This window comes from Lithobates pipiens, unplaced genomic scaffold (genome assembly GCF_037356315.1).
Source record: "Lithobates pipiens isolate NorthernLeopardFrog02 unplaced genomic scaffold, aLitPip1_a1.2 Scaffold_13, whole genome shotgun sequence".
Classification (NCBI taxonomy): Eukaryota; Metazoa; Chordata; class Amphibia; order Anura; family Ranidae; genus Lithobates; species Lithobates pipiens.
In genome coordinates this window covers 212,071,508-212,096,077 of record NW_027507718.1, presented here as the reverse complement: position 1 = coordinate 212,096,077, position 24,570 = coordinate 212,071,508, and the positions used below count along the sequence as shown (strand labels likewise).

At 42.4% G+C, this 24,570-nt stretch overlaps 1 protein-coding gene across 3 annotated transcripts in view; it reads left to right on the top strand.

Moving 5' to 3' along the window:
* Nucleotides 1-24,570, top strand: part of BMP2K (BMP2 inducible kinase) — a 244,914-nt gene that overhangs the window by 85,987 nt on the left and 134,357 nt on the right. For all 3 annotated transcript variants that reach the window (XM_077476181.1, XM_077476180.1, XM_077476182.1), the window contains exon 2: nucleotides 13,115-13,233. In XM_077476181.1, the coding sequence (XP_077332307.1) occupies nucleotides 13,115-13,233 (119 nt within the window). The remainder of the gene's footprint in view (nucleotides 1-13,114; nucleotides 13,234-24,570) is intronic.

Here is a 24,570-nt window from a genome sequence, read left to right as displayed (position 1 = left end):
TTTTATAAATACAACAGTTGTACCCTATGTGGATACCTTTTGATTAATTTTTTATGCATCATGATGGAGCAACTCCCACCCCTAGTTGTGATATTGCTCTAACCAAAGAGGAAGAAAGGAGTATACAATTTCCATTTCAAGTGATATTTATTCACACAGCGCTTTTTTACTCTTTGATTAAGGCTGGGTTCACACTGAAGTGATGCGGGAACGCCACGAATCCGCGGCGGGTTCCCGCATCGCATGCCTCCCGACTGCCGTTCACACTGCCCTATGCAAACTGCTGGGATAGTCAGTGAAACCTTAATGACACCCCCAGATCAGTTCGCATATCGCAGTGCGATCTGCAAACTCGGACAGGCATCGGATCGCATGGTGTGAACACCCATGCGATCCGATTCTGCTGCGGACCAAAAAAAGGGTCCTGTTCGAGTTTGGGGCGGGTGCGATGCGAATTCAGCCATACTATCTGTATGGCTGAAATCGCATCGCACAGAGATCGGATGTGATTTGCACTGCAGTGCGGTGCGAATCACATCCGGGTCTCCTAGCCGCGGCAGTGTGAACCCAGCCTAAGAGTCCATTATTTCTGGTAAGAAGGTGCATTTTACCTTTTGGTGGAGGCACACTTGAGTGATTCACCTGCAGGCTTGTTATTTATATTCACAAGAAAAAAAAAAGAGTTTTAAGTGGTATAGACCAGGAATGCAAGATGTATTAACTTTTACTATACACAAGGTACCTTCTTGAGTTTTATATTACAGTAAACGAAATGATCTACATTCCTTTGGCTAATGTGCACATGGTTCTCTGTACAGAAAGTGATGAAAATAATTATATTTAATGAAGTAATTTTAATATAAATGTAATTGGCTTATTTGTCTTGCAATTTCTGGTCTGCGGGAAACCATTCGGCTATCCTAGAATCGGTAAGATCAGTATGGCGTCATGGCCTTTGACAAGCTCACAAATAATGTGTGCTCTCTGATAAATGTGCTTTGAGGCTGGTAGAGACAATTGTAGCATGTTTGTGAGCAATAAAGCATACAGATCTTTAATCACATGCTCCCCTTCTGCTGAATAGAAGTTCTTGTGTGGAGATAAAGGGTGGCTCTTTGTTGATAAGTAACCCCATTTCACTTGTGGGTAAGCCAGCTAACTGATGTCTGTTGGCCTTTTACTGTTTCATGATAAGAAGCAGATTCAACATTTTTTCATTTCAGAAGTACAACATTACATTTTTCTGAAGTTACAGCGGAACAGTCAACAGTCTCTGGCCCTAGCATGCAACCAATAGAAGAGGTCTGTAGTGTCCTCACCGGTTCATCTTAAATAGGTGATTCTGTACTTGCCAAATATGCTGCAGAAATATCCTTCCACTGAGCCTGGCTGCAGCCATTTTAACTGTGGGCAGCTGAAGCTGCTGCCTGTTCACTTCCTGGATTTACACAGACACACACATGGCCCTCCTATGACTCACCCCCCCCCCCCCCCCCCCTCTTGCTGGCAAACTCTGATGAGAGTCAGAGGGAGAGCTGTGCATGATGTCATTAGCCTAGACTAATTACCAGACTCAGTCATTAAGTATTTAAAACGCTTGCAAAATTATATAAAAAATGCGTGACATGACATAAAGCAACCCTCAGGTGTGAATGCAGCCTCAGTGGGGACAGGTGGGGTATGGAAAGCCTCTTTTTACATGAAAATATTACAGGTGTTTACAGTTTAAACACATAGATGTAATTGAGCCATCAGCACCACATCCCCAATTGAGTACAAAAAAGGAAGAAACTGTATATGGGACTTTTTAAGGTAATCTCTCACCCTTAGGAAGGAATATTCATACACAGCTCATACTCGTAGAACATTTAGTACAGTCATCACAGGGGTCACTGCCAGCACGTTTCGCCGGGTGTGCTTCTTCAGGGGTTCAAATAGGTACACGGTTGGTATAAATCATGTCATACATACATATAATTATTAATATTGTGTACATGTAACAGTATACATTGTGGATTAACATGCAAATTTAACAATTTAAGAAAAAAAGGCCTTGCTGGAGATATGACTGCAGGGCTCTTACTTGCTGGGAGGAAACACATTTACTAAGCAACAAAATGGCAAAATAATTTCCACTTGTAGTGGTAAATAAAGGGCCAAGATAACTATCCTTCAGACTTTAGGGGAGCCTGAATGTGACAGTGAAAGTAGAACATGTCCTGACACCAGTGCGAGTAAACCATGCCCCATCTTTGGTATTGGGGGGGAGAAGAATAGTGCCCAATCATTGGTGTCGGAATAGTACCCCAGTGTTGGTGTCAGTGGGAAGAATAGTATTCCATTGTTGGTGTCAGTGATAGGAATATAAGCCCGTCATTGGTGTTGGTGGCAGGAAGAGTGCCCCATAGTTGGTGTCAGTGGGAGGAATTGTACCCCATTGTTGTTGTCACTAGCAGGAATAGGACTGACCCATTGTTGGTGTCAGTGGCAGGAATAGTGGCCCATTATTTGTATCAGTGGGAATAGTGGAAGCGAAAAGTGCCACATTGTTGGTGTCAGTGGGAGGAAAAGTGGGCCAAGGCAATTTGGAGTTTAGAGACCACTGCTCTAATATATACATTTTTTTATTTCTTACAATTGGTTAAACTATTCCCAACAGTACTATTATTATATCTGTGTTACTTCTTCAGCTAAGCTGAACTGAACCAGTAAGCAAAAATCTCACTCCCTGAGATATTTCCAGCTCTGATCCTGCATATGTGCACCTGCACAAATATGGGGACATTTATCAAGACTGCTTTAAAGTAACTAAAGTTAAAACTTTTTTGTTTTTAAGTTTTAGATGGAAGAATGGACACTCATTTGTGTCCTCCTGTAGGGAGATTCACCCTCTCTATTTGTCCTGTTTTAGTGTTCACCCCAGAGCTGCACGATTCTGGATAAAATGAGAATCACAATTTATTTGCTTAGAAAAAAGATCATAATTCTCACAGCGCAACATCGTCTTTCACATTATACAAAAAAATGGGCTAACTTTACTGTTTAGGTGTGTTTTTTTTTTCTTTTTTTGCATTAATTGAAGTGTATTTATTCCCCAAAAAATAAGTTTGAAAGGCCGCTGCGCAAATACGGTATATATAATGTTTGAGGGTTCTAAGTAATTTTCTAGCAAAAAAATACAGATTTTAACTTGTAAGCAAAAAGGGTCAGAAAAAGGCTTAGTCTTTAGGCTGGGTTCACACCATTGCCGCATGTATCGCCCAGCATGGGTCTGGTCCATCCTAACTCACCGTTTTCAGGCTGAATTTAGACCTGAAACGGACCAAGGGATGCACGGAGCTCCTGCGAAAATTTTCAGCAGAGATATGTGAACCGTCGGAATACTCATCCAATATGCAATGGTGTGAACCCAGCCTTAAGTGGTTAAACTGACCTCATTTACAGACCTAAGTTCATTCCTTTGATTTAAAAGACCCTGAAGATACACTGTATCTCTTCTCTTTCTCTGCTCAGAGTCTTCAAAAAAAAATTAAAATACAGAGAATGACTCTGCGCTGTTTACATAGAATCGGGGAAATCCCAGATTGCAATCGAGAGGGGGGTTGAATCGAGATCGCGATTTAAAAAAAAAAATCCGCTCTAATTGACACTGAGGCTAAAAGTGAAATAAAGTCTCAAATGTTGGGTTGTCCCCAGAACAGGAATAGAGGAAAAATATTCCAGTGGGGCCACTAGTTCTGGTGACAACAAGGAGGATCCTTTACTTCATCTAAAATGATATATCTCAATGTAGGGATAGATCCATTATCTGTATGCAAGTTGCATAGTGAATTATATGCAGTAAGCATATACTGTGCCTGTTTAACAAGTGCCACTTGTGTCACTTGAATCCCTTTATTTTTACATCACATAATCACAACCTTTTCAAACACTTGGTGTTGGGTTTTTTTTTTTTTTTGTGTGTGTAAAATATAAGCATGGAAACTGTTTTGTGTAAATTTACTACTCCATCATTCAAAAGGTTGTGTTGTGATAGTCTAGTCTTTGTGTCTTGCTTGCTCACAACATGGAAAGTATGTAAAATTGTTGCTTGGCTATTTTTCGGAAGCTTCGTTGTAAAACTATCCTGATTCTTAATTATACCAGGTTTCTTAGTTGATTTAGATCTCAAGGTAAACCACTAAATACATTGTCTAAATAAACATATGTGAACTTTTTAACTGGATTTGTAATTCTGGACAGACAGCCTTGTGAGGTACACACATCTGAAATGATGCTCAGATAGATGACACTTTTATTTCGTGGTTCAACAGTTTTTAGCTTCCTGTGCCACTTCTCCACCTCCAGATTGCCCACTGGACAATGGATCTATATCATCACCTATGTCCAATAAGCAGTATTGAGAACTGAACCAGGCAGGGTTAGGGCTTTCCAGGCTATGCAGTGTGACAGAGGTGGGCAACTCACAAAAACGACTGAACTACTGTAAATTTGCTAATTCTTTGGCAGGTAAAACTGTAAACACATATGTATTTCACATATATTTTTAGCTGATTGCCCCCAGCAGAGAAAGGAGGTTCTAATTTCTCTATATAGAGCATTAGTGAGGCCTCATTTAGAATACTGTGTCCAGTTCTGGAGACCTCACTTAAAGAATAATATGGATAAGATCGAAAGAGTCCAGAGACGGGCAACAAAAATGAAAGGTCTGGTTGACCAGAGCAACTTCAGGAACTTAATATGTACAGTCTGGAGTAAAAAAGGGAAACCTTTAAGGGAGTTGTAAAGACAGGTTTTTTTTTTTTTTTTTTTTTTTAAATCTCAATGCATTCTATGCATTAAGATAAACCTTCTGTGTGAAGTAGCCTCCCAGCACCCCTAATTACTTACAGCCCGATCTCTCTCCAGCGATGTCCATGAGTGTCTTAGCCATCTGGGACTCTCCTCCTGATTGGCTGAGACAAAGCCTCAACATCATTGGCTCCCGCAGCAGCTGTCAATCAAAGTCAGTTAGCCAATCGGAGAGAGGAGGCAGGGCCGGGTCAGGGCTTTGTGTTTGAATGGACACACAGAGCTGTGACTCGGCTCGTCCTGTGCCCCCATAGCAAGCTAGCTGCTTGCTGTGGGGGCCCGCGTCAGGAGGGAGGGGCCAGGGGAGCCAAAGAGGAACCCGAGAAGAGGAGTATTCAGGCTGCTCTGTACAAAACCGCTGCACAGAGAAGTTAAGTGTAGCACTACCCCATAGGAGCCGCTTGAGTATATTTGGTTTTATACTCTGGCTCTCAACCCCAAAGAACTGTACCAGCCCCTCTGGTAAACCTAGCAAACAGTGTACTTCCAAACACAGTAAAACAGGCACAAATGTAGTGAATGGGAAGTTTTACTGGGAAACTTTCCACAATCAAACAGTGATCTGGTAACTCAATAGTTAAAAATGGCAAACTGTGATCTTTAATGATATAAATCAAAATAACACAGTCAAACAACTTAAATAGATCTAGAGTGGCCTATGCGCTCAGGCATAAAGGGGAACGGAGCTGGCTTAACAAAGGTCAGTCTGTTTCCCTCTAATCCTGAAATCACAGACCCAGGCAATTGACATGTGAGACAATAGGTCACAAATGAAAGTTATCACTTTAACAGTTAACGTAAGAGTTCCCTCTTGAAGGTAGTCATTGGAATCACTAAATTACTGATACTGAAAGGGTCCTAGCAATGGTGATATCCAGCATCTTCGGCTAGCCTGGTGTTTGAACTTTGTTTATCCTGCCCAACAGGACACCAAGTGTACTTGAGAGTATCCTGGTAATGCAAAATGGAATGTAGGATGCTAGCAATATTCTGGTAGGCAAAGTGGAATGTAGTTAACTGTTCAGGGTGTGAGTGTTTTCCTACAAATCTGGGCACTGATGAAGACCTTAGCCAGCCCTCTGGGATTTGTAGTCCCGCCCCTTTAGTAAACAGTTAGGTCACTCTGTGCTGGGACTTCATGTCCCATGATCCTCTGCTGCTACTGCCGCTCATTGGCTCGCTCTCTCTGCCGATGGGGTCACAGGGGAGAAAGCAGAGCGGGTGGATGCCTGTGTGTGTAAGAGGAGAGGGAGGGCGGAATCCCCCTTGCAGATGCTGACACGCATGTTTCTCCCTTTCTGCCTTTGTATATGCTAGATCCGGCAACGGCCAGCTTGGCAAAGCAAATGCTGCACAAGTATGACATGGTTTTTTTTTTACACCTACTTTAAATACAGGGCAAAGGGCAGACGCTATGGACCACGTGGTCTTTTTTTTCTTCTTGTTTCTATGTTTCTATTCAAACTGTAGGTCCCAATTATTTATCATAAGTTGTCATCGTTTTATTGTTTGGCATGTGTATGCTTTAAAGGTGTTGACCATCTTTGGCTAAAAGCAGACAGTCAGTTCTGTATTTATCTGTTTAAATGTAGTTTCAGTCTTCAAACATTTAATTTTACTAGCAGTAACCTCTAAAATAGCATTCTATCTATGCCATTATATTGGTATTTTCAAGTGCTCATCGTGCTTGATGGACTGTTCTGCACTATTTATAGAGAATCCTATGTGTCCTAAAAAGGCCTTAAAGATTCAGCTTTGTTTGAGCTGATAGGGTCTCAGAAGTTTGAAAGTTGAAAAATATCTAGGTAGATAATAATCAACTTGGTGGGACCAAAGTGCTGTAGGGGATGCTGCAGCGGGAATCTTATCATCTTATAACTAAAAAAGATTTAATTCCAGGCATTGGTGTGTTAAACATGGTTATGCTGGTCCAGCTTTGACCAGTTTAAATATGTTCATACCTTACCTGATCCGTGCTGCTTGAGGCTGGAAATCACTGAAGTAGACAATGCTACTCCAGTGATCTCCAGTTGCTTTCTGTGTTGTGCACAGAGTGGCTACTCTTTTTGTATTGTTGACACTGAAGGTTGGCCACCTGATGTGGAGAGGTGGGGTGCTGGCAACAGGCTGTCCACCTCATCTAGTCAAGCCCACTTTAAGTTCATTCAGAAAATTCAGAGCTTTCTTTGAATGGAGCCTATGCTGAGTGGCCGACCAAATGTATTCCCAATGCATCAAGCTCAGTAAGGGACCTGGAAGCAGTTGGAGATCACTGGAGTAGTGGTGCCTCCATCAGTTATTTCCAGTTTCAAGGGTATGATATATACAATGTTACATTGATCCAAAGCTGGAACATTTTACTATGTATAACATTCCAATGCCTGGAATTATACTTTAAACCATTTTAGGGGATAATTGTTGTAGCTTCGGTGCGTCGGTGGTAAAGCGGCATTATTTTTAGCGGCGCTATTCGGCCGCTAATGGGGTGATTTTAACTCCCCCCCCCGCGCGCAGCCGAAAAGAGATTAAATCCGCCCTCAAAATGCCGCCGGTATCGCGGCGCTGGTCTATTGATTCAAAGAAGCTGCTGGCAGGACTTTTTGTGAATCCCTGCCAGTGCACCACTCCAGTGTGAAAGCCCTCGGGCTTACACACTGGAGTGAAAGGAGACGCTTTTTTTCAGGCGCTATACAGGCACTATTTTTAGCGCTGTAGCGCCTGAAAAATGCTGGCAGTGTGAGAGGGGTCTTATGCATTTTATGCATTAAGAAAAAAAAGCCACCTATGTGCAGCAGCTCCCCTAATACTTACCTGGGGTCCATCTAGATCCAGCGATGTTGCAGGAGTGTCTGAGACAGCAGCACAATGCCCTTGGCTCCGGCTGCTGTCAATCAAAGTCAGTCAGCCAATGAGGAGAGAAAGGTGGCCGGGCCGCGGCTCAGTGTCTGAATGGGCTGTGGAGGGGCCAGAAGATCCAAAACAGGACCCAAGAAGAGGAGGATCTGGGCTGCTCTGTGCAAAAGCACTGCACAGAGCAGGTAAGTGTGACATGTTTGTTATTTTTACCAAAACGTTTTTTTACGTTATCACTTTAAGGTGGTAATAAACTCCAAAACCATAAAAGAGATATATTGCAGCTTACCAATCTGTGCTGCTAATGTATTAGTAGATTTTGAAACACTAACAAACTGAAGCCAAACTCCAGCTCATAATTTATAATCCTTTACAGAAAACAGTTTTTCTTTTCTTTTTGGGGTGAAGGATTTCAATGAATACATAAAAGCTGATTATTTTAACCACCTCTACCAGTGTTAAGTGGTTTGTCTCATCCATATAAACTGATACATGCTGCTGGAGAGCTTGTGCTGTGAAAAACAACCGACTTGCTGCTGGCTGGATTTCCTGACAAAAATAGAAGAAATAAAGCCTAAAAAAAAAAGGAAGCTAATACATCTATTGTATCAAAGCATTGGTAAACTGCAATATGTTTGCTTTTGGGTTTAATACTGCATTAATTGGGCATCTGTTTACAGTCTTTTAAATATATCTTTATCTTCAGTAAGAAATCTACCTTTGAACTTTGCAAACTGTTGCACTTGACAGCTCAGGAATACAGAAGCCCAGGTCTGTGAACCTGACTTAGACTTTGTAGGAGACAGTCTGATTTGCTACTAATTGTGTCATTAACATGCTTGATAATTGCCCCCCTTTGTCATTTTTATATATGAAACCCAGTGCTTTTATTTGGTGGGAAGGCATCCAGTTTAAAATGGTACATTTTTGTACTGCCTTTTTTAATATTGGATTATCCTATTAATGCCAAATACTACATTTCTGTTATGCATTCATGATAAATGTGTAAAGGAACAAGCACATCACTGTAACAACAGAACTTGAAAGACAATTTGCCAAATGAATGTAGTTTTGTGGTACAACCTAATGTTAAAACTAAATTAAACACACACAAAGTATGAGCTAAAAATACAAATTTTGATCTGTTATGGTATATCCTAGACCTTTTATGTTAGCTGTTTCCAAGTGTCAGAAAGAAAATTATGTTGTTTATCATGGGGACATGCAAGCCTTCATTTTCACAGGCTTCCATTCAAGGCCACTCGCACAATTTTTTGCAAGCAATTATGCATGAAGAGAACACTTTTCAGGGACAAAAGAATAACAAAATTTTCTTCTGATGTGGTAACTAAGATTCTTTTTATTGTAATCTTTTGCAAAACAACTTGGGTTTCACTAACGCAATGAATATTCTTTAAACTGAGAGTTATGCAGCGTACACACGACTGGACTTTCTGGCGGACTAGGTCAGACGGGTTCAAACCGCCAGACAATCCGATCGTATATGGGCTAGTCCGACTGCTTTTTATAAAAAAAATCAGATGGACCTAGAAATAGAACATGTTTCAAATCTATCCGAAGGACTAACAATCGGGGAAAACCGTTCATCTGTGTGCTAGTCCGACGGACCAAATACGACGCGAGGGCAGCTATTGGCTATTGAACTTCCTTGTTTAGTCCTGTTTACGTCATCACGTTAAAAACAAACGGACTTTCAAATGGACTTAGTCCGGTTGTGTGCGGCCAAGTCTGTTTGTTCAGGAAGTCTGTCGGACCTCTGCCGAAAGTCCGTCGGATCTAGTCCATCGAAAAGTCCATTCGTGTGTACGCGGCATTAGGCTTCATGTACACTGCTGCTGGTAAATGGAAGTTTAGGAGCAGTTGGGTGTTTCTTTTCAGCTGCCCCTGAACTCTCTCTCCTCTGTTATCTTATCAGTACATGTACACAGGGTCCTTTATAGTAGTTTCTAGGCAGTTGAGTTTTTTGGAAAGCAAAAAAAATACGTTCAGGACGGATGGTCAGAGGCATTTGAAATGCCAAACACCTGTAACAGCATATAGACGTGGTAACTCATGTTTAGCCACATTTTGTTTACAGGTGGCTTTAATTTTTGACTATTTAAAAAAAAAAAAAAAGCTTCTAAACGCAAATGTGGCTAAATACAGCAAAACTGAAGTTTTGCCGTATAATCTCATATGGCAAAATCACTTTCTGGGCACTTTTTTTTGTTGAGCAAATAATCTCAGCATGTAGTGATAGTGTTGTAAAATGCAAGGTTTAGAAAATGCTAAATTTCAGCAAAAAAGCCCACACAAGTTAATTTTAACCACTATTGACGTCGTCCCGTGCACGAGTGGCCTGCGTGCCCCCTGAGGGGCACGAGCGGCCTGAGGGGCGCGCGCAGCGCGCTCTGTGATCAGCAAGTCTGAGACTCGCCTGATCACGGATCGGAGCAAGGGGTCGATCCCGACCCCTTACCACGTGATCAGCTGCCAGCCAATGACAGCTGATCATGTGACACAACAGAGCCAGTAATCGGCTATTTTTCAGCGCGAGGAGAAAAAAAAAGCCGATCACCGGCGGCCGTGAGTGGGACTTCAGTCCCGATCATGGCCAGCTCATCAGTGCCCACCTGCCCCCTGCCAGTGCCACCTAAATATTTAAAAAAGTGCCCCCCATCAGTGCCCCCCATCAGTGCCACCCATCAGTGCCCACAGTGCCACCCATCAGTACCCACAGTGCCACCTATCAGTGCCCACAATCTGCCTCAACAACAGTGCTGCACCTCAGTGCCACATATCCGTGCCCATCAGTGTCATCCATCAGTGCCCAGCAGTGCCACCTATCAGTGCCCATCAGTCCCATCTATCAGTGGTACCTATCAGTGCCCCTTAGTGCCACCCATCCGTGCCACCCATCAGTGCCATCTTATCTGTGCCCATCTTTGCCCATCAGTGCCGCCTTGTCTGTGCCCATCAGTACTGCCTTATCTGTGCCACCTTATCTGTGCCTATTAGTGCCTAAAATTAGCTGAAAGTTGGTCTGGGCAGGAGGGGGGTTTAAGTGCCCAGTAAGCAAGTGGTTAAAGCACACAAACGCAACAAAATTACCCAACATTTTTGTAAAATATGAAAGATAAGTTTACACCAAGTAAATAGATACCCAACATGTCGAACCTTAAATTTGGGTGTGCACGTGAAATGGCAACAAATCTCTGTAACCTATATTTTCCATAGGTAATGCTTTCAAAGCCCCTACAGGTCATCAGTTTTTTGTTATGGAGTAGGTCTGGTGCTAGAATTATTGCTCTCACTTTGGCTTCTCGGCAATGTGTATCACGATTAATGTTTTCATGCTGCAGCCATTAGGAGTGTGTGTGTAACCGATGCTGTGAGGTCTGTATGATGTAAGGACCATAAAGTGAAAGAGTTAAAGCAACAACAGACTTCAATGATAAAATAGCTAGTAATGTTATTTCTTCAGATTTGAACATACATTTCAATGAGTACAATGTGCTTTATTTGGACTTTATGTGTGTATTTGGTTTAAGTACAACTAAAGGCTCCTGTATAACAGTCCAAACAAATGTTGGATCCAGTCACTATGTGATAATGCCTCAAACTAACTATCCAGACTGAGGCAAATCCTGTTTCATTTGTGAGTGACATAATCCCTCACCCAGACTGCAGCTCACAGCTGGAGGGTTTCAATAACAGAGGCATTGTTACCAATCCAGAATGCAGTGGGCAGGACCAGGTGATGGTTGACCAGCTATAGGCTTGTAAATAATGGCCATTTAAATAGCAATGCCCCCTGCATCTTCTTATCCCACTGTAGTGCCAGCACCCACAACCTATGTAAGGGGGGGCAACTATTCTCTAAATTTAGAAGCAGTGCAGCATTGTTTCCATACCATCTAAGGAAGCTGCATCTGGTGGTCTTCACAGGCAGGCATCTGGTATTTGTGGGACTTTTCAGGGGGATGAAGAGAAAACTCTTGTTTTAGATGAACTTAAAATTTAATTTGTAGTAAACCCTTACATATACTCAGTGAAGTGACTGGCCTCAGGTGATACACAGAGATGAAACCAATCCTTCTACATACGCTATACCTGTTTATCTACAGTCTTCTCTTCTCTACAATTGTTCATAGTCCAGAATTTATAAAGCTTGTCTGAGCTGTCAGAAAAAAGGGGCAGAGAGCTGAAATTACATTTTGCAGGGCTCAGTGAGGAGAGCTCTGAGAGGTGATTGGAGAGAAGGGACATATCCCCCTCTACACAGGAACAGAACTGATGCTGTCAATTAGCTGGATATCCCTCACCCCGTCACCATTTTTCAGGTGTCGAGAAAACTTGTCCGAAATTATTCATGCTGATAGCAGAGGAAGAAAGCATCAGACAGAAATTACTCTTGGTGCTCTTAATTGAGACAAGTATATACTACAGAGGTATACGCTTTGTTCATATTTCATGTCCGAGCAGTGTTTTATTCAGGATAGGAGAGTGAAGAGGGATTAGAACACAGGGATTAGATTCAACTTTTCTGGTTGTACTGTTTACCGTTATCGCTGACTCACTATCGCTGGAATAGGGTGGCCATCTTCCAAAGGGGATACTTGTTCTGGTAACCCTGATGGCAACTACGAATTTCCTCACTTTGGAGGGATTTTCTCTCACCTCCTGTTTTGACCTTGGGACAGGAAGTAGAGGAAGATCTCCCTAATGGGAAACAGATGGCAAAAAAGAACGGACAGGGATTATAACCCTACCTCCCACCATCCAAAATGGGGAAAAAATGTTTTAGATCTACTTAAAAGTGCTTCTAAAGCCTAAACATGTTTTACCTTAATGCATTTAATGCATTAAGGGAAAAAATGTTCCAGTACCTGTATCACCCACCACTTCCCCTTATACTTACCCTTGTCTTTACCTGTTCTAGCGATGTGCCCTTCTGTAGCGGCTCTGTCTTCTATCCCTGCTCTCGCAGGCTTTGCTGAGCAACTACGGTCAGTCAAATCCCTTGGCGGGGACGGGGCCGAGACGCTCTATATGTGTCAATGGCACAGACAGCGCGGCTTCGGATCAAGTCTGCAGGTGTGCTACAATAGCAAGTGGCAGAAAGAGGAGCCAGTAGCGCCAGTGGGAGACCTCAGAAGTGGAGAATTTGGTGCAATTCTATTGCACAGAGCAGGTAAGTATAACATGTTTGTTTGAAAAAAAAAAAAACTACAATCTCTTTTCACTATTCTTTTTCGATTTTATGAGTATTATAATGGGTGGAAATGTATAGTTCTTTTACAAAATGTGTTTGGCTGTGAAAAATATATCAAGGGTTTCTTGTACTGACTCATTAAAATTTGTTGTCTTAATGGGAAGATTATTTGAATGGTATTTTTTTTCTCTGCAGGAGGCTTTTCTACTGTGTTCTTGGTTCGCACTCATGGGGGGCTTCGTTGTGCTCTGAAGAGAATGTACGTCAACAATGTGCCTGACCTTAATGTTTGCAAGAGAGAAATAACTATTATGGTAAGTAAAATGCACATTTAAAAAAAAAGCATAACATACAGTGTGTGTGCTGAGCCTTGTCTTTAAAATGGATGTAAACTTAATCACTAAAATTGCTTATAAACCTTGATTATGTTAAGGTGTTCCAAAGTACCTTTCAAGCTTTTTTTTTTTTTTTTTTTTTCAAACTAAGGCTTTCATTAAAATATATTAATGGAATTAATGCGATTCTAACATGAAGATGGGTCTTCTTCAGGCACTACATTTTTCTCTCTGCTCCCAAATGCTATTGTGCATTGCTAACCTGTAACCTGCACTTCTGATTGAGATTATAAGTGGCCATCAAGTGGCATTCATTGCACAGGCATGTACCACTATTGTCGCTGTCAGAAATCCCTCCCACAAGCAATCACATGCAATTAAATATAAATTGGTAGTGCCTGCAAAAATTCTGGAGGAGAGTAGCAGCACTAAGGCTGCTTTTACACTGAGGCGCTTTGCAGGCACTAAAGTGGTAAAAATAGCACCTGCAAAGCGCTCTGTAACAGCTGCTGCTGTGAGCGGTGCGCTTGCAGGGCGGTCAAAAAAGTCCTGCAAGCTGCATTTTTGCAGCGCTGTAGGAGCGGTGTATTTACCGCTCCTAAAGCGCCTCTTCCCATTGACAACAATGGGGCAGCGATGCAAACCCGCCTGCATAGCGCCACTGTAGCAGCGATTTGCGGGCTGTTTTAACCCTTTTTCGGCCACTAGCGGGGGTTAAAACTACCCCGCTAGCGGCCACATAGTGAAGGTAAAGCGCCGCTAAATATAGCGCAGCTTTACCACCAGCGCATGCAACGCTCCGGTGTGAAAGTAGCCTAAGATGCAGAAAGTTTAAAAAAAAAAAAAAATCTCCAAATAGGAAAAAATGGTAACTGTGCTTTGGCAAATTCAATGCCAACCTGTCAGGGCTTACATATACCTTTTGATATGTTTGGTTGGTATAATATACAAATTCTCAAATTTTATCTTCTAAATTTTAGGGATGCCTTTTACAAAGCATTGTGGGATTACTTTTCATGATTTGTAACCCTATAACTGCTCACCTTCTGCAAGAATTCAAGTGCTCATTCTTAAAGGGTAGTCTGTTGTCTACGGTGACAGAGGCCAAAAAGTAGTTGAGTGGATTTTTGGGTCATGTTTTTGTTTGCCTTCGCGTTATCTGTGTTGTTAGATTTTGCACTTTGTAGAACTTGACAGGTTCTGTATGGCCTCAATGGCTTGAAACCCAGGGCCAAGATGAGCTTATCCTGTGGGCTCTCAGGTGAATGCTGGGTTGAAAAACCTTTGCCTTAATTAACCACAATTGGAGAATCATTGCATAGGTAAATCATCTTGCCTGCTAAGCCCCATAACCTTGATACTTGGACCCCTTTCACACTGGGGCGTTTTTTCAGGCGCTTTAGCTTTAAAAAAAACGCTTTAAGAGCCCTTTCACACTGCCAGCACCCAAAAAACGCTGGTAAAGCACCGCTTAAACTATTGTAGCTTTACCAGCGTTTTTAAATCGCTATTGGGGCGCTTTTAACCACCGCTAGCGCCAAATATAGGGTTAAAATCGCTCACAAAGCGCTGCTGCCAAAAGCGTTTTGCAGGCGCTTCCCATTGATTTTAGTGGGGAGTGCTTTAGGAGCGGTGTATTCGCCGCTCCAAAATCGCTGCAAAGAAGCTGCTTGCAGGACTTTTTTTGATGCCCTACCAGTGCATCGCCTCAGTGTGAAAGCACTCAGGCTTTCACATTGGGATTGCAGATGAGGCTTCGTTCAGGCGCTTTACAGATGCTTTTTTTAACGCTAAAGCGCCTGAAAAGTTCCTCAGTGTGAAAGGGGTCTTGGTGTGAAAGCACTTGGGCTTTCACATTGGGATTGCAGATGAGGCTTCTTTCAGGCGCTTTACAGGCACTTTTATTAACGCTAAAATGCCTGAAACACGCGCCAGTGTGAAAGGGGTCTTATAGTGATTGTAAAGTCTTGTGGGTTTTTTTTTTTTTGTCATACTTACCTGTTCTGTGTAGTGGTTTTGCACAGAGCAGCCCAGATCCTCCTCTTCTCCAGTGCCTTTTCTGTACTCCTGGCCCCTCCCTCCTATAGATTCCTAGTGTTTTCAGTTCAATTTTCAGGGAACGTGAGTCCCCCTAGAGGTAAAAACTGTTTTCTTTTTGTTTTGTTCTAGATTAGATATCCTTAAGCAGGCCATAGGTGCTGTGATTTTCTTTCCTGCAACCCGTGGAAAATTGCTCAATTCCCTCAACAGTCAATCAGTGTTTGATGGGGGAATCCTTCCCCCAAAGCTATTGTGTCCCTGCCGGGAAAACTGATTTATTGCTAGCGGCTATAGCCCTTTGCAGTAATCACATTCCGAAAATCTGGCTGGTTGTACCCAAGTTAATCGATGGATTGACTTGGTACAATTAGTCTGCCCATAGATGGTTTGAATCTCGAGAGGTCCCTGCTGTACTGGCCAAGATTTGAACCATCTATGGCAAGTTTTAATAATGTGATTAGGGACCTGAAAATGGACAGAGGATACTGGTGTGAGGATTTTTTTTTTTGCTTTTCTTCATTCTGATAGAAACTGTTCTGAAAGAAAGCACAGTCAGTATTATTGAAGCAGGTAGAGAGCCTTCAGGATGGCTTGGAACAGAAACAGGAACTATAGTGGAGATATACACTCACCAGCCACTAATCATCCAATCACATGGCAGCAACTCAATGCATTTAGGCACCTAGATGTGGTGAAGATGACTTGCTGAAGTTCAAACTGAGCATCAGAATGGGGATGAAAGGGGATTTAAGGGGCTTTGAACGTGGTATGGTTGTTGGTGCCAGATTGACTGGTCTGAGTATTTCAAAAGCTGCTGATGTTCTGGGCTTTTCACATGCAACCATCTCTAGGGTTTACAGAGAATGGTCAGGAAAAAAGAAAATATTTAGGGAGCAGCAGTTGTGTGGATGAAAATGCCTTGTTGATGTCAGAGGAGAATCGGCAGACTGGTATGAGATGATATAAAGGCAACAGAAACTGAAATGACCACTTGTTATAACCAAGGCATGCAGAATACTATCTCTGAATGCACAACACATCAAACCCTGAAGCAGATGGGCTAAAGCAGCAGAAGACCACACCGGTGCCACTCTTGTCAGCTAAGAACAGGAAACTGAGGCTTGACAGGTGCTCACCAAAATTGGACAATAGAAGATTGAAAAAATGTTGCCTGGCCTGAGGGGTTTTCAACGTCTGCTGTGACATTCAGATGGTAGGGTCAGAATCGGGCATAAAAAAACATGAAATCATGGATCCATCCTGCCTTGTATCAATGGTTGAGGCTTGTGGTGGTGTAATGGTGTGAGGGATATTTTCTTGGCATGCTTTGGACCCCTTAGTACTAATTAAGCATTGTTTAAACACCACGGCCTACCTGAGTATTGTTGCGGACCATGCCCATCCCTTTATGACTACATTGTACTCATCTTCTGATGGCTACTTCCAGCAGGATAATGCACCATGTCACAAAGCTCAAATCATCTCACCACTGGTTTTTGAACATGACAATGAGTTCACTGTACTCCAGTGGCCTCCACAGTCCAATCCAATAAAGCACCTTTGGAATGTGGTGGAATGGGGGATTCTCATCATGGATGTGCAGCCAACAAATCTGCAGCGACTGCGTGATGCTATAATGTCACTATGGAGCAAAATCTCTGAGAAATGTTTCCAACACCTTGTTGAATCTATGCCATGAAGAATTAAGGCAGTACTGAGGGCAAAAAGGGGTCCTACCAGGTACTAGCAAGTACCTTATAAAGTGGCCGGTGAGTGTTATTTGTCCCTGAACATGCCCTTATATCGTTTTTGAATATAAACATTTAATTTCTTTTGAAGTCTGTTTTTCTGACCCCTTCCAAACTAGGAACCTCTTACCATCAACACTACTGTTCTTATCACTTCAAAGACATAAGCCTCTTAGACGTTATCATCGGTGCACCATCACACTTTAAAGGACATTTAAAAATAGTATACTCTTCTTTTTTTTTTATTGCAGTACAGAATAAATAAAATTGCATGAATTATTCATCTATGATGCAGTATTCTGCTAGAAAATATTTGAAGGTCTTTATCCGTGAGAGGTCAGTAATATAGAGCTGTTTTGTGCAGTAGTTAATTGAAATCCATTGCCCTCAGTTGTAGGGTGTCCAAAAATATGTCTCAATATAAAAAGGAGAAATATATTTTGTATAATTTTACCTGCTTGAAAGCCACAAGTGTGTCGGTAGATTGTGTTTTACTGTGACATCTTGTGCAATATTTTATTTATTTAGGTAGATATGAAATTTGAAAATATTGTAGCAGTAATAACAGAAATAAATAAGTAAACATGTATGCATCCTTTCCCCAACAACACCTTCCTGTTTTTCACCCACCCTAGAGTGGGGTTATTAACATTACATTTAGGTGGAGGCCAATTAGAGGTAGTCTAATGTAATGGACAGCAGTCTGTAGGTGTTCGCCCTGAAGAAACTGAGTGGACTTGGATGCGTCATCCGCCGGCTCTGCTCTGATCAACAGGGGACCTGTGAGCTGATTCCCTGCTGATTGTAATGTTATCCGCTATGGGAAGGGGACTAAAAGTAATATTAGTAAGCTCCAACACAATATACTACCTATTTTTTCCTAAAATAGAAATATAAGGTTGTGTCGAGTAAATTGATAGAAAACATGTTAAAGTGGAGTTCCAGTAATTTTTGTTTGTTTAGTAAAAGTCAGCAGCTACAAAAAGTGTAGCTGCTGACTTTTACTAAACATACATTCATCTGTCCCATGATCCAGCGGTGCACTCACCCCAGCTGTGATCTCCCCAGGTCCTCCCTCCCTCTGGGGCGCTAGCATCTTTAATATAGGCACCCATCTGTGAACATTTGCAGCTTCAAAGCCCACTGTGCATGCGAGAGCGGCACTACTCTCTGTGACTAGCTCCAAAGTCTTCTAGGACCTGTCGGGTCTCAGAAGACTTCAGAAGGGAGGGAGAAGGAGGACTTCTGCTTTCGATCACATAAGGTGACCGTAACGGAAGTCAAAATCGGGTACCTGCTCCCCCCTCCCTAAAAGCTCAGTTTCACAAACAGGAGCCGGGAGGAGGCCTTAAAGCGGAAGTTCCACTTTTGGGTGGAACTCTGCTTCAAGCCTTTAAAATTGTGTGCACCCGTGAAATGGTGAAAAACTGTTACCCAAAAATGTCTATAAACAAACAGTTTTTTAAAAGACTTTACAGGGCATCAGTTTGAAGGTAACCGTAAATGATGGCCCTAGAATTACTGTCCCCACTTCAGCTTGCACAACAATGTCTAAAATGCCTAGCCAAAACAAATTTTCTTATGTAGGCGCATCCGCCTATTGCTTTAGTGTGCCTTTCATTTTTTTTTTTAAACTTCTTTTTTCCTTAACTCTATTGCTATCACATAGGGGGCTGAAACTGGACAGTAAAGAAAGTCCAGTCTTGTAACATCACAAGCTCTTTTTGCCCTCTTATTACTCCCCTGGTGGGTGGATCCTAAATGCTGTACCATGTAATGATATGGTGCCCCTCTTCGGCATTCTCCTATGAGCCCGGATGCCCTGGGCTCATAGATTGTGGGTTCGATGTCCATCGATCAGTCTGGAAGAGAAGTGGCGCAGGGTTGCTGGATTGGTTGGTCTTCAGGGGACAATACTGGAGATCAGGTTAATATACTAGCTAAAGTCCCCCCCCCCCCCCCCCACACTTTTTTTTTTTTTATCGATGCCTGGGAATTTTTGCCTATTTGCTTAAAACCGGACTTGGGCTTTAAGTTTTGCATAGCTTTAAAAGTCCTGGTTATCTATATTTATTTTTCACAGGTGTGTCCAGTGAACCTTTGAAATAGTATATAACCAGTTTGTTGGTAGTATTATCTTCAGATAGTATGTGCGGAATGCAGTCACAGTGACCGATGAAGTTTAATAGTGGTAGCTGCAGTGTTCGCACATTTTCTGAGAATGTCCTCCTTTGCCAACAGGAAACTGTAAAATCCCCGTGACAAGTCATTAGGTCATCCTGGATTGTATAAAACACACATGGTATTCATTAAAGCATTTCCTCTATCAATTACATTTTATTTAGGTTATTTCTTATTACCAGTCCATACACATACAAACTTTTTTTTTTGTGTGTGTCGTTTTCAGAGTGGTTTATGTTATGAGATTGTGAAATGCTATAGAGAAAAATCGTAAAACCTTCTCCTTAACCAGTCCATGTGAACCAGGTTCAACTCTTATTTAAGTTTAATATCTTATTCAGAGGTTTACCTCTTAATATCCTAAACTAAACCTCTTGTCCTTCATATAATAATGAACCTTGATTACAAATGACTGTATCTATGTAGATGTAAACCTAGTTTGCGAATGAAAGAGTAACAAACAGGGCACACATACCTTTTGCTTCCTGTTATATTCGGGATTACTATAGAAAAAAAAAACCCTGGGTGATTCCCCAAGAAGAATCGAAGCATCTGGTTGTATGATGAATATTGGTCAGATTCTCACTTGTCTTTGTGTATGTTTACATAAAGTTCTGTCCTCGCCTTAAACCGTACCAGACTATAGAAAACAAGGCTTGACAAATTTTCTTTTGAATCTAGGAGCCAGCTAAAAATGTTAGATATCTAACTTGAATCGCAATGAACTTTCTCATGCGTAGGAGCCCCAATGCATGTGTTTACGTTTATTTGTGCATATGGGTGGAGGGCTCAAAAGTTTTCATGACGAAAAGTTTATGGGTGACAGGTTCTCTTTAATGAGACATGCAGGGTCTAAAATACTCTGCATGTCTGTCTCCCCTGTGCTCCACTGAATGTAATGCAGTGCAGATCGGGGAAACTGTCAACGGGGACCTGGAAGTGACATCATGCAGGTCACTTCCGGGTTAGGAACATGATGGGGGAGTGTCCGCTCTCCTCCCTCCCCTCTACCCTGCGGTGCCCCTGCTTCTCGGGCCCGCAGATGGGCAAGCGGAGCACGGGATACAAAGCCACTCAAATGCTTCCAACAGCCAAGTGAGCCCTGCTGCTTGCAGAGAAAAATGACCTGTCCAGCCCTAGAACTGTATGTCTCAGGCATCAGGAAATATACAAATTGTGCATCCCTACAACAGTGAATGGGCTGACAAAAGCCCAGGTGCCAGGACGCAATTTCTAGTCGCCATGGTGCCCTGGCCCCTGGGATTTGCCGAGCCCTGATAGAATATTTTGGCACTCCCAATAGTAATGTCTAAAATGAAAGTCACAATATTTTTGTTTAGAATTAATTCTGACTGATGAACAGGCAAGATTTTATGCTGATATGTTTTTTTAATGTCTATTTTGCTTTTGGTTGCAGATTTTTTGTGATAATTTAAGTAAATCTGAGAGCACTTTCTCATTATTAAAAGGCCAGCAAACCGCAATTTCCTGTGCACTCCAGAAGCTCATTATGCAGTTTAGGTTAAGTTGATATTTGGCTGCCAACACTTGCCTATAGTTACTCGCTCAGTGTGTTAAGCAGGGTATACACTGAATTATTTTTGGTTGAACGAATAAACCTCACAGATCCCTCAAATCAACACAAGTGATGTTGATGTGGGGATTCTCCCAATCCCCCGCCCCCCCCCCCCCACTTGCTCTATTATATTTGGACAGGGAGGATATCAACCCCCCCCCCCCCTACAGCGTTGCGCCATAATGTACAGGCTTACCGGCAAACGGAGCCCCTTTATCACCGAGCTGTCATCGCACCCCCAGAGCTTCCATGCCTTTTGAATGGCTGGAGCTGCAATGATATCACGGGAGCCCTGGATGTGGCATGGCTCTCTGCTTTCTATGGTATACTGTATGCCCTGGTGAGTGCAGAGTGTCAATGCGCACGTGCGGGTGACGCCATCGGCTATTGCCGATGTGAAGGTCTCCTAAACGGTGTATGTTTAGGAGAAATTCATTGTACCTTCAGGTAAGCCTAATCGTAAGCTTACCTGTAAAGCAAATGCCTTCACTACCACTTTAATACATCTCTACATGTATTCTTTGAAATGCAAGCAATGCATTTAGACTTGACAACAGCCTTTTAAAATCTTTGTACAGCATAGCTTAGACTGGGGGAGAGGAGCAGCACAGAGGGCCAGTTCAATGAGCTGCAGTGCAAGAAACATGCTGACCAGAGGAAGAAAATGAGTGACGCACAGATAAAGTCATCAGTCTGCTGCTTCTCTTTCTACTGTCTATTCCCATGGTGGGGCTGTAAGGAGATGTCTTCCAGACAGGGCTGTGTTGTGTGGCATAACAGAGCTGTGTAAATCTCAGCGCAGGATGAACACCTAAATCGGCTACTTTAGATGTGTTTAATCTGTGTATTTAGCCCATTCTCAAGAATCCAGCTTTAGCGTGTATCCCTACTTATCCCTACTTTTTTTTGAAGAGGGTCTGGAACTTCTACTAGTGTGTACTGTTATCTGTGGCCCAATTGCAGAGCTGTGCCATTACTTCTTGTTCCAGTGTTAATGACACCAGGATTGGAAGTGAGGAGAAATTGACAACCAGAATACAGACACCAATACAGCATTCATTTTAGCTTACTAGGGGTATCCTAGAATCTTTTGTCTGCTTTCATTACTGCCAGTGTCCCTGTTGGAGATTTTCTCTCGATTCCTGTCTTGGTGGTAAAGTTGTTAATAGCACAGGAAGTGAAGGGAAATCACCTAAAAAGCAGTAAAAACTGCCAGAGATTCCTATACTTCTATGTCTAAAAATAACGTTTTGGCTGGGGTTAGCGTTTAGGCGCCAGTATCAGTATTGACATAATTTGAGTGCCCTAGGTTTAAGGTACCCAAGGCATTCTTGGCATTATCTTACAGTACTACAGCCACAGTTTAGTATTGAGTAAATTGGCACAGGTTAGCATGAAGCATCCTCAGAAAAAGCTTGCTCTAGCAACCCAGTTCTGATCCTTTATAATAAAATATTTGGTGCCCTTGCAAACATGGAACATTTTTCACCATATGGCAGAATTTTGTGTGTTTTTATTTTTACTGGAATAGCAGACCATGGTAACTCCTATCGGTATAGAGAGATTTCCCACATTCTAATATGTATTCAGCTAGTAATATGACCTCTCTGCTCTTCCAGTAATGGAGCATGTACTGTCCTGTGGAATCTTTCATACCCCATACACAGACCATTGCTACCCTCCAAGGTGCTTTTTGTTGTCTCAGCATGCTTAACAGATTTAGGCTCCATTCACACTCGAAAGGCTTGTCATGCGACTATAGACGCCTAAAGTCACACGACAAGTCACAGCCCATGTATTTCAATTGCTTTTCAAACCTATGTGACTTAAAGTTGCAGCAACTATAAAAAGGTTCTTGCACTACTTTGATGTGACTTGCAACCCATAGACTGCAATGTAAACTCTCAAAAGTTTCTTCTTGTTATCAGTGCAACAGTTGTGCAACAGTCAAAGCCAAAGTCAACAGCCAAAATTGCACTAAAGTCGCAATTGAAATTGCACGACTGTGGAGTCGCACAAGTGTGAATAGAGCCCAAGTTAAGCTGGCCATACATTGTTCAGTTGTTTTTTGACACGGTGAGAAAAATCTCTTAAGGATTCTAACAACTCCCTACTTTAGCCAAAACTTTAAAAAATAAATAAAAAATGCTCAACACTTTAGCAGCCCTGCAGGGGAAAACCCGTTTACGGGGGAAGACCTAAAGCAGAGTACCACCCAAAAGTTAAACTTCCGGTGCCACATTTGGCACCTTTCAGGGGGAGGGGTAAACGGGTACTTGTTTTTGACAGGTAACCTTCCCCACTTTCGCGAGGCAGCGCCACAGTGACATCCCTCAGAAGTTAGGCCTCCTTCTTCCGCCGTACCAGTTAGAAGGCGCAGCGCGCTTCGCGCATGGGCAGTAGCTGGCTTCACTGCTGGTTTCCCTTATCTGGAATGGCCAGAGAACCGATACAAAAATCGGCTTCGGGTGCCGACATCGCGGGATCCCTGGAACAAGTAAATATCCTAATATTAAAAGTCAGCAGTTACAGTATTTGTAGCTGCTGACTTTTTCATTTTTTCATGGGGGCGGAACGCCTCTTTAATGTTTGCAATGTGCAACATCTCTACGGTATATAATAAAATAAAGTACCATTACCTGCTCTAGCTTTGGTTCATTGTATTTACTTCCTGTTAAAGTGGTAGTAAACCGCATGAAAAAATGAAAAAATCAGGCTCTGGACAGTTTAACTACTTTAATACATTGCACTTTCACCCCCTTTCTGCCCAGGCCATTTTCAGCTTTCAGTGTTGTCATGCAACACTGTACCCAAATGAATTTTTAACCATATTCTTCACACAAATAGAGCTTTCCTTTGGTGGTATTTAATCACCGCTGGGTTGTTTATTTTTTGCTAAAAAAAATGTAAAAATACCACAAATTGTGAAAAAAAATAAGTTTTTTTAGTTTGTCAGAAAATTTTGTAAACAAGTAATTTTTCTCCTTCACTGATGTTCGCTGATGAGGCGACACTGAAGGGCACTGATGGGGTGGCACTGATGAGGAGGCACTAATATGCAGCACTGATAGGTGTCACTGATGAGCAGGCACTGAAAGGCAGCACTGATTGGCATAACTGGGCACAGATTGGCCTCACTGATGGTACAGCCTGGTGTTCCTGATGGGCACAGAGTAGTATCACTAATGGACACTGCTGGGGCTGCATTGTAGTCGGGGCACTGATGATCAGGGCCCTGATTACCTTTTCCCATCTTCCCTGTGAGGATGCTGCTGATCGGCTCTCCTCTCCCTCACAGTTAGTGTGAGACGAGGAGAGACCATTAACAACACTTCCTTGTTTATGTGATTGGCTGTTATTGGACACAGCTGATCACATGGGCAAAGAGCTGTGGTGTGTCCACGATCGGGTCTTTAATTGTTATCATAGGTGTATTTTAAATGATAGAGATAGAATATCAGCCAAAAATCTAGAAAAACATGTAATACAAATGTTATACGTTAAAGCGGTAGTAAACCCGCACATTTTTTTTTTTTTTTAAACCTGCAAAGCAAAAGGCATAATGAGCTAGTATGCACCGCATACTAGCTCATTATGAAATACTTACCTTAGAACGAGGCCCCGACATCTGGCCCGATCCACGCCGAGGGAGCTGACATGCTCCCTCGCCGTTTCTTCCGGGTATCGCGGCTCCGGCGCGATATCGTCACTCCCACGCATGCGCGCGGGAGATTTCAGTCCGGCCGGATTTTGACGGCGAGAAACCCCTTG